Source organism: Fukomys damarensis, unplaced genomic scaffold (genome assembly GCF_012274545.1).
Source record: "Fukomys damarensis isolate Sample0158 unplaced genomic scaffold, DMR_v1.0_HiC HiC_scaffold_29, whole genome shotgun sequence".
NCBI lineage: Eukaryota > Metazoa > Chordata > Mammalia > Rodentia > Bathyergidae > Fukomys > Fukomys damarensis.
The window spans coordinates 2,799,615-2,810,068 of record NW_022900941.1 but is presented as its reverse complement, the minus strand read 5'-3'; the positions used below and the strand labels follow the sequence as shown (position 1 = coordinate 2,810,068).

At 47.8% G+C, this 10,454-nt stretch overlaps 1 protein-coding gene across 2 annotated transcripts in view; it reads right to left on the bottom strand.

Moving 5' to 3' along the window:
• The window catches only part of Ercc3 (ERCC excision repair 3, TFIIH core complex helicase subunit), a 25,965-nt gene that overhangs the window by 9,401 nt on the left and 6,110 nt on the right, over positions 1-10,454 (bottom strand). For both annotated transcript variants that reach the window (XM_010637672.3, XM_033757218.1), the window contains exons 8-10: positions 9,402-9,716; positions 6,634-6,818; positions 3,018-3,220 (exon numbers count right to left, since the gene is read on the bottom strand). In XM_010637672.3, coding sequence (XP_010635974.1) covers positions 3,018-3,220; positions 6,634-6,818; positions 9,402-9,716 — 703 coding nt within the window. The remainder of the gene's footprint in view (positions 1-3,017; positions 3,221-6,633; positions 6,819-9,401; positions 9,717-10,454) is intronic.

Below are 10,454 nucleotides of genomic sequence, written 5' to 3'. Positions count from 1 at the left end.
AAAAAAAAAAAAAAAAAAAAAAAAAAATCCATCCTGCCAATGTTCCTCAGAACTGTAAAAGGCAGGTCTCAGGTTCCTCAATTTATACACAGGAAACAGAGGATCAAAACCCTGAAAGGGTAAAGCCCAAATTCGGCTGTCCCCAGGCCCAGCAGCACCCATAACCGTGTCCAGTACGGGCTCAGAACACACAGTTCTGTGCTACAAGATGGTCACATCTGTGCCTGAGAGTGCGACCCCTCTTCTGCGGGCAGGCAGGGCCTAGGGCAGCTCTACACCCAGGTTGATGGCCTCCAGACAGCCCAGCATGGAGTGTCCGGGGCACCACCCATAGGATCCTGTCATCGTCCATGTGCTACTCCACACTACTCATAATCCTACTGGTCTCTCCTGCAGGGCACGTCAATGACAGCTGTCTGTTTCTTATAAGGCTGGGAGGAAGCTCACAGACTTCTCCCAGCACAGGGCATCCATTACAAGTTAAGAGGCAAGGCCTAGGATCCACACAATCACTTCAAACAGAAATAAAAATAAAACACTGTCTACATTTAAAGGACAGGTACAAAAAGAAAAGATTATTAATAAAAGTTGTAACTACAATTCTATTACACACGAGACAGCCACAGTGGGCTGCCCATTCCCTGTGTCAAGCTGGCTCGGCACTGACAGTGCCAGGCAAATCAACAGCCCCAGGAGCAGACGCGCAGGAGGCTGCAGCCAGAGCAAGCCCCAGGTATTTCCAATGTGGGTGTGGGGAGAAGGTGGACGGAGCGCCGCAGAGGGAAGGGGAGAGAAGGCGGGGAGACAGCTGTTAAACATGACGGCGAATATGTACAACCCTCTTGTTGCCTCACTTAAATCTACACTGAATGGCAGCAAAGGACTAAAAGGACACAAACCCACAAAGAGAACAGAAGTTGAGAGAGAGAGAGAGAGAAAGCGGAAGTAACAGAAGATGAGCACAACAGATAACGTTTCAGAAGCTGAAAAGCTGATGGATGAAGGTGCAGTAACTAAGCTAACAGTTACACAAAGGCAGCAGCCTGAGTTGGCAGAGGGAAAGCCAATACAGAACAATTTTCTGAGCCAATGTGTCAGTACTCTGTGCAGGACACAGAAGGGTTTTAACAACTAGAGCCCAGGGGCAGGTGGCCGGCGCGGGTGGCAGACAGCAGGCCTGGGAGTGTGTGTGAGGAGCAGAGACCCCAGCCCACAGCGTGCCCGGCTCTTCCCACCTGACAGGAAGCTGGAGGATTCTGTTCCAGATCTGAACTAGGAAGGGCAGCGCCAAGGATGTCAGCAGAGCTGAGGGTCATGGGGAAACTTGCAACATGGTGGAGCGGTGCATCCTCAAGGCTGAGCTGTACAACCTCTTTTCCTCCCTCCCACGTGCTGTGCCCAGGAGGCTGGAAAAGACCTATAGATACTGGCACCTGACAATTTCTCAATGAACTCCAAGTGCTATTCACTCTACAAGCAGGCACACAGTCGGCAAGCCTGCTTGGTGATACAGAAAAGCCTGTCTGCTGTTTAGTGGCCAACTCTCAGAAATGTAATTGCCAAGCTGGGTGTGGTGGTGCACACCTACGATCCCAGCACTCAGGAGGCTGAGGCAGGAGGACCATTGCTAGTTCTTCAAGGCCAAGCTGGGCTACATAATAAGTTCAAGGCCAGCCTGAACCACATAACAAGGCCCTGTCTCAAAAAAAAAAAAAAAAGAAAGAAAGAAAAAAAAAAGTGCAGCCGCAGATTACTAACACTCAGGATTTCAAAGACAGGCACAAAAACAATCAAACCAAAAATATTTGCAGAAAAGATTGTAGGCAACTGAAGGAAACAAAAAGGGAAAAGAAAAAATGTGAGAGAATGAAAAGATGAAAATAAAGTGTTTGTAGATGGGGAGGGGAGGAGGGGGTGAAGGGAGGGCAGAGGTAAGGGGAAAAAATGAGAATCAAGACTTGCCATGTAAAGGTACATGATCCCAACAATGAATGTAACTGTACCGTATCCCTAAAATGTACCAATAAACTCAATAAAATTAAAAAAAAAAAAATTTTTTTTTCAACATAGTTAAATTAGAAATATAAACTTCACGGTTTTGATGATGTCATGTAATTAATATTTTTGTAACACTGTCATTATGGCATTCTAGGAAATGAATTAAAAGAAACAATGAAATAAAAAGAAAAAAAAAAAAGCTTCCACAGACGATGAAAGAGAAGACATTGTACCTGTGCAACAAGAACAGTGATTAGGCCAGGAATGGGGCACACACCTGCAATCCTAGCACTGGGGAAGCTAATGCAAACGACTCCAAGACCAAGCCTTTCCTAGGCAACCTGGTGACCTAGCAAGATCTTATCTCAAAAAAATGAAAAATAAAAAGGCCTGCAGATGCAGCTCAGTGCTCAGCATTGGAAGCTTCTTTCCCTGTCCGTTTCTACAGGAAGAATTAAGACCTGTGTGCACAGAAGGCCCTGTGCGCTGTAACACTCACGGCACTGAGGCTCTGCCACAGGCCTCCTCTCACACACTCAGCAGGCGGTTTACCACAGCCAGGTTTCAAGCACAGGATGGGGCTGGGGACCACAGGGTGCCGGGTGAGTGGCTCCGGAGCAGCTCTACCCAGATGCTGACCCATACCTGGATGCTGGCCCAGCCCATCTTGCCTTCCCAGTCCCTGGGCCACAACATCTGGGCTCCACTCTGCCCTCAGTGCTCCTTCAGCCGGAAACCGCAGGTGCCGCCTCCTCCCCACCTTTCGAGCCCAGATCTGAGGCCATGCCCCACCCAGCTCAGCACGGCCCCTTGCTCTCTGGTTCATGGGACCAGCCTCCCCACGTCCACACGCTCCGACCTATGAGCCTGACCACCTGCTTCTCTGTCTTGCCGAGTTCCTGAGACCCAAACCCTTAGGTCCCAAGACGTTCCTAAGCACTTCAAGAAAGAAATGGATACCTTCATTCTCAAATGAGGAGCCAATTGGCCTAGAGCAACTCTAAAGTTTTAACTCTTACTTGTTCAGCCGAATAGCGTATTCCTTCAAGGCAAACACGTTGTCAGCAAAGACAATAATCTTGTCATTCCTTCTTTCGTGAAACTTGATCAGAAACTGACAAGCTCGGAACTTGTTGGGGTTCATGGTATACAGCAAGATTCGTTTCTTGGTTTTGATTGCCACATACTCTCGGTAAAACTCGGGTGACATTGGGCACCAAACCTGGGAAGCAGTAAGAATAGGGCCATTTGCAAGTTTAAACATCACTTGGAAACTTCGGAAGCACTTTCATCTAGTAGAATTAGCTTCAAAATATCTCAAAACAAAGCCAATGGTATATGAATCACATCTTAATACACACTGATCCCCTTTATCTGTGCTTTCAGGCATCTACAGTCAACAAAGGTCTGCAAATATTACACAGAAAATTCCAGAAATAAAACAAGTGACACATTTTAACTTGCACTCTGTTCTCAGCAGCATGACGAACTGTGTGTAGAACCATGTTATTCTGCCCAGAAAGTGAAGCACCGCCCCGTCTGGCACATCTACCCCGCGTAACAACCCATGTGCCCAGCATTCGGAGCCATCGCAGTTTTAAGATCCACTGTCCCGGTCTGCAGTGCATCTGCTCAAGCCGCCCTTGTTTTACTTAACCATGGCCCCACGCACAAGAGCAGCAATGCTGTAAGTTCTCAACCTAACAGAAAAGAATCAAAATTGCATGCTAAGGTCGCTAAGATCTCCAGTAAGTACAAACCTATCTGTGAAAATGTGAAGGAAAAAAATTCACACTAGTTTTTCTTTCCTACCTCACACTGCAAAAGGTGCAGCCATATGCATGGCGAGTGCTTAGTTAAAATGGAAAAGCATTAGGGCGGGGGATTTAGCTCAGCAGTTCAGTGGCCTGCCTTGCAAGCGCAAGGACCTGAGTTCGATCCCCGGTACCAAAAATAAATAATAATAATAATAAAATGGAAAAGCATTAGGGCGGGGGATTTAGCTCAGCAGTTCAGTGGCCTGCCTTGCAAGCGCAAGGACCTGAGTTCGATCCCCGGTACCAAAAATAAATAATAATAATAATAAAATGGAAAAGCATTAAATCACAGGAGCTGGTACTATATTGGGTTTCTGGCACCCACTGGGGCTCTTAAAATGGATCTACTGCAGTTAAGAATAAACTAGTATGTAACTGTAAATACACACATGTACAAAACTAAGCCAAATCTAATTCCTCACATTCAGCAAGGACATTCTCATATGTTAATCACTTGACAATTTCTGGCCAGAAGTGGTGGCACACATCTGTAATCCAAGCAATCAGGACGCCGAGGAAGAAGGATCGCCTCACATCTGAGTCCAGCGTGGGCTACACAGTGAGTTCAAGGCCGCCTGAACTACACAACAAAACCCTGCCTCAAAAACCTAAAACAAAATCTCAAAAAACTTTTAAACGTAATCATACCAAGGGAATTATTTTTACTCCAGCTACAAGTAAGGGAAACCAGATTTTCGACCTGTGGCGCCTGCAATCTCCCCACTCAGACCACAGCCCCGGCACAGAAGGCAGCACTGCGGCTGAGAACTGCCCCTCCTGTCCCCGCCCAGTGCCCTGAAGGACCAGGAACACTTCCGGTAAAAACACCGGGGCTAAGAGTGCTGCGGAGCTGCCGAGCTACTCACTTCGTGGCACTGTAGGGTCAACGGCTTTCATTCATCCCTGTCCCCTCAACACCAATTTTTACCCACAAAATTCCATGACTGGTGAGCCTGAGGCTGGTAAAAAACAAAACAATCTTTTCAATTTCAGGCTTATTAGGATAAGGAAACAGGAGACAATCTGATATTTGTTCTTTTTTTAATTTTCAGGCAGTCAATAGTTGTTTAATTCTTATTTTTAGTCCCTGTTACAGTAATTATGTTTACATCCCCTTGTGGAGTTGGCACGTGTACATAGCACATCTTAATTCCTTTTTGCATCCGCTCCCTCCATCCCTTGATCCCTTTCCCATGTGAGAAGCATCTATGTATATATATATATAACAGAGCCTAAGCATATTGTAAATAAATTTCTTATTGTCTGAAAAAGGAATTACAAATATGGAAAGAGGAAAAGTTAGAAAAAAATTGTGGTGTTGGATTATATTGCCCATGTCTCCATAAACTTGTAGTTTTTGATATTCCAGGCAAGTAAGACACAGATGTGTGCCCAACTACGCTCATGTGCACACACATTTCCTAGCTCTGCCCAACAGCAGGCCTAGCAGTGACAGTCCTGAATACACCTAGCACCCAGTTGTTGGTTTTCACTACTGAAAGGACCCAGTTCTCCAGGAGAAACAGCAAAATTCAAGCCCAAAGAAGAGTAGGTATGAGATAAGGCTGAGATATCTCACTATGCCAGAAAGCAAAGACACACTCAAAGAGCTCTGGTCACACAGGCAACAGCTGGAGTAGCAGAATCCTCCTGAGGGCATCTCTATGCTACGGCCCGCACCTGGTGCTGCCGCCGGAGCAGAAGGAAACTCAGGCACAATGCAACCAACTCTGTGGTGTCAGATGCTTGAAAAGTGGATTGTAGGGATAGCGGCCCTAAAATTACGAGACTGTAAACGTACAGTGGATGGATACCACCGGTGTGTAAACCAACCCCCAACAAAGCTGTTAAGAAAGCAACCTGGCAATCCAAATGTCTTCCACGTCAGAAAAGGCTGTTGCCTTATCACCGTGTAGCACCCCATGCTGGTTAAGCTGTGGCACATCTGTGCCACGGAATAGTGCACAGCGATTCGAAGGAATGAACTACAGCCCCCCAACATTAAGGAAATCACACAAGGAACACTGAGAAAATACAAAAATTGCAAAGGAACTTATATAACCTCGTTCTGCTTACATGATTGTTTATTTAGAAAGAACAGACAAACACACGTAGATGGTGAAATAACAAAGAGAATGACAAACCCAGGTTCCGTGATGGCAGCGACACCAACAAGACAAGGTGGAGAGGAAGAGAAGGCCTCAAAGGTCCCGGCCATGCCACTGTTCGACACACACAGCTAAAGTGGGACGACTTTCTCATTACTGCTAAGTCTGAACAGGCTCCTCACACTCACCAGTACCAGCAGCCTCTTCTCGCACTGTCAGGACAAAGGCCACCCGACTCTCTCACACTGAGTGACAGTCCTTTCAGTGTTAGAAAGGACTTTGTCAGTTGTTTGTTCTGAGACCTTCCTTTACACAAGGATTTTTAATATCCATCTATGTAGGTACACACTACAGAATCGTATTGGGCAAAGGGATTCCTTAAGAGAGAAAGTGATCACGTCCACAATCGACCTTCTGGGGCTGGGACGGCAGGAGTGGCCTCGGTGGTCATCCACGCAGCAGCGCCTGGGATGAGTGGCAGAACCCCCCAGGAGCTCACTGACGCGAAGACGTAGCCTTCTGCACCAGCATCCTGACAAAGGCTCTGCTTGTACTCACCACCCATCTGTGAAGCGGGGTAACACTGCTCCCCAGGGTCAGTAAGCGCCCTGCAGGAGGTGGTGGTAGGCAAGCCTGGGGCTCGACCAACGGCTGCCCCTGCCCGTGGAAGGAGCCCTCTCTCAGATGCCCACCCAGCCAGGCCCAGCTACCTCAGCACACTGGACTTTCGCAATGTAGCCGTTGTTCTGCAACTCCATCCAGTTGGCTTCGTAGAGCTTGGGCCCAATCAAAAAATTTAAGTCGACAATTTTGTCATCTTCCCGGACAAGGGTCGCAGTCAAACCCAGCTTGCAGTGGGCCTGCACGATGGTGAGCACGCGTCGGAACATCTTGGCTGGGGAACAATGGGAGTATTCACAGTCACAAATGCTGGAGCACCACGCGGAGCCGGGCAACTCTTCAAGTGCTTATTTGGGTGAACTGCCTGGCCGCTTCTCTTGCCCATTTCCTAACACTTCGGTCCCTGCCTAACTGTGCAGCTGCTCAAATCACCATGCCCAAAATCGTAGGTGTGACCTACTGCTTCCCCAACTTTCCCCGCTTTCATGAACACCCTCCCCATCCTCCCTCAGTGTCACCCTGGGCTCTTCCTCCTCTCCCTCATCCCACACGTGACCATCACAGTTTAGCCGGAGTGGGGCTGCCTTCAGCCTCACTGCCCTCTCACGAGGTCAAGTCTCCTGCTGGAACCCACCAAGCTCATCTCACTGTTCCCTTGGGGCTTCCTCCCGTCTGTTCACAGCACAGCAGCCAGATGTGCAAGCTCAGGTTAGCCTCTGCTCCACCCCAGACGGCTCCTCCCATTTAGAGTGGAAGCCGGAGTCCCTCTCATGGCCTACAAAGAGCCACCACATCTGCCCTGACCGGTCCTTCTGCCCCAGCCTTGCCTGCTCTCCCTGCGCTCGGCCACTGTACGTTATCTGAATGGACCACGTGCTTTCCCAAGACAAGGCCTGTGCCCTACTGCTCCTACTTGGAAGACACCCAATCCCTACCTGGACTGTGACTCTCACTGGAGAGCTTCAACCAGTGCCAGGGCCATGAAAACGTTCTGAATGCTCTATGTAAAAATGCCTCACCTTTTATTTCACTTAATGTAATCTCTACTTTAGATTTAATGTAAGTGAAGTAAGTCAGAAGCACAAGCTTAAACATTACATAGTTCCTCTTACATGAGAGACCCAAACTATAAATAAAGAGCAAAATAATAGATAATAGGAAGGAGGAGCTAGATCTTTCTTAAATGGGCTGGGGATCTAGAGAGAGAGGAGGGAAAGGAGGCTAAAAAGGGATTCAGATGTGTTATATGCACGTAGCAACTCCATACAAGGAATTGTTTTGTACTGCAAATGTGTACTCACAAAAAAATTCTGAATGTTAAACAAAAACAAGGTCTGGGGGCCAGAGATTTAGATCAGTGGTTCCGCTGCCTGCCTTGTGAGTGCAACGACCCAAGTTTGAACCCCAGTAGCAAAAAAAGTCTGCATAGTCAGGCATGGTGACTACCTGTGTCTCTAAGTCCTAGGCACTGGGGAGACAAAGGCAGGAGGAGCACTTAAGCCCAGGGATTTAAGGCCAGCCTGGGCAACAGAGTGAAACTCTGTCTCCAAAAAATAAAAAAAAAAAAAAAAGGAAAAGAAAAATTCACTCAGACGACTATGCAGTGAGAAACAGAACAAACTACTGGTGGGTGCTGTGACAATGAGTAAACCACTTTACAAAGAGAAGACAGCCAGACGTAAGAAAATACATACTGCATGATGCTATTCGTATGAAAATTTCCAGAAAAAGCAAATCTGTAGAGGCAGAAAGAAGTTCAGAGGCTGCCTGCAGCTAACGATGAAAACAGGGACTATAAGTATAAGAAGACGCTCTAAAACTGGGTCACAGAGACTGGTGCACCACCCCACAAACGGCTGAAACCCACCGTGCTGCGTAGACATAGTGGGTGGCTTGATGGCACACAAATTAGGTCAATAAAGCTGTTTCCAATTAAAAAAAAAAAGTCTACCTATGCCTGGAAAGTAAGAAGGCTTCTAGTACAGGGAACGATCAAAAATGTGGTAAAATCTTAAGTTTTGTTTTCAATTACAGTAAAGAACACAAAGTCATTAATACCCCTCCAAATACTCGCTCCCATTTCAAACACACTGTCCCCCTGCTCAACCCTCTGAAGCGGTGCTGGGAGTCCTCTCTTGTGCTTTTAGTTGTGCTGACATGGCCACTTCGAAGTCCCACACAGATTCAGAACACTTACGAACATTTCGTGGTCATTCTGACTTTGGGAAAGAGCCAGAAGTCACACAGTGCCAGACTGGGTGAGCAGGCGGATGAAGGAGGCACACTGTAATGGTGTTTGGAGTCTGCCTTTCCACTGGATGGCACTCAGCAGCAGTATTCACCAAAAACCCCACAGAGACACTCGCGAAAGAGGACTCCACGACTGCTTCAGAAAGAAGCAAGAACGATGGAGTAAGGGTGGTCACCACTTGGCGGGGGATCAACGGCAACGTGCCTGTCACTGTAATAATATTTTTTAATTTAAACCTTCACTATGTACTTTGACCAAACCTCATACATACTGTTTATGGACCAACACATCGGCCTTCAAAAGAAACGCGATACTATCTCAAGAGTAACGCAGTGGTTCCAGTCCAGCTTTGGAGAAGCATGAAAGGGGTTAGGGTAAGCTGAACGGCAACGGAGACAGACAGGAGTCGTGATCTACACGATCCCTCCAAACCCCTGCCTCAGGTGTAAGTGTGCACACCTGCGGCCCGCCCAATCCCGCCCCTCACGCGCTAAGAAAGAAGTATTACCCACGAGCATCTCCAGCCAGGTGAGGGGACAGCACAGCGGTTCCGCCCCCAGCCCAACAAGTGGAAATCAATTTTCAGCTCAGCGTCGGCCAGCTCACCTGGAATGGTGTGTACTTCGTCGAGGATCATGAGGCCCCACTCCTGGGTTTTGAGCCACTCCATGACTCGCTCCGCCTCCCAGGATCTTTTGGTGGTGTGGCCCAGCATGGAGTAAGTGCTAATTGCAATGGAGCAGCCTATGGGCTTGTCCTTGGCGTCCGAGGTGAAGCGGCAGATCTGGCTGTCATCGATGGTGGACCACATCTTGAACTGGGCTTTCCACTGCTCCACAGACACAGCTGAGTTGCCCAGCACAAGACAGCGTTTTCTGACAGTGCACGCAGCAGTCACACCCACCAAAGACTTTCCAGCACCTATGAGAAACCAAGGGTGATCCCACGCTGGGTCAGGCTGAAGCAAAGGACGGAACAGGCTGAGTAACTCAGCACTGGCACCTTGGGAAATTTCTCGCTATCTGTGAGGCATTTGCTGCTGTCACCCGCTTTCCTCTTTACAAAGATGAAACAACCACTTCCCACAGGTGAGCATCACGGGTGTAGGCCCTTCTGTAGCTCTTACATGCATCCTGTTTAAGTGGTAAAATCTCAGAACCAACCAGTTCTGAGACACCCTGTCACCAACAGTTACAGACGGAGCAGAGAACCCAGCCCGGCTTGGTGGTACACACCTGTAGTCTCAGCACTCTGGAAGATTAACAAGACCCTATCGCAAAATACAAAAATAAAGGGCTGAGAATGTAGCTCAGTGCAAAGGACCTAGGTTCAATCCCCAAAATAAAAAACAGAGAAGCACCTTCCAGAGGCTGTAAAACACTGGTGCAGGGCACAGCACACAAAGCAGACATCCTACGAAGGACTCAGCAAGCAACAGCGATTAATTACTACACAGTAAACAGGACTCAGAAGGCACTAAGTGTGTACACTACTTCAGAGACAGAAAGAATTCCGGGAGACTCTGAGTGTACTATTCTCCCTGAAAATAATGACAAAAATCAAACTAGGGCCAGGGGGTTAGCTCAGTGGTGCCTCTGCCTGCCTTGAAAGCGCAAGGACCCAAGTTCAATCCCCAGTACCAAAAAAAAAAAAAAAAAA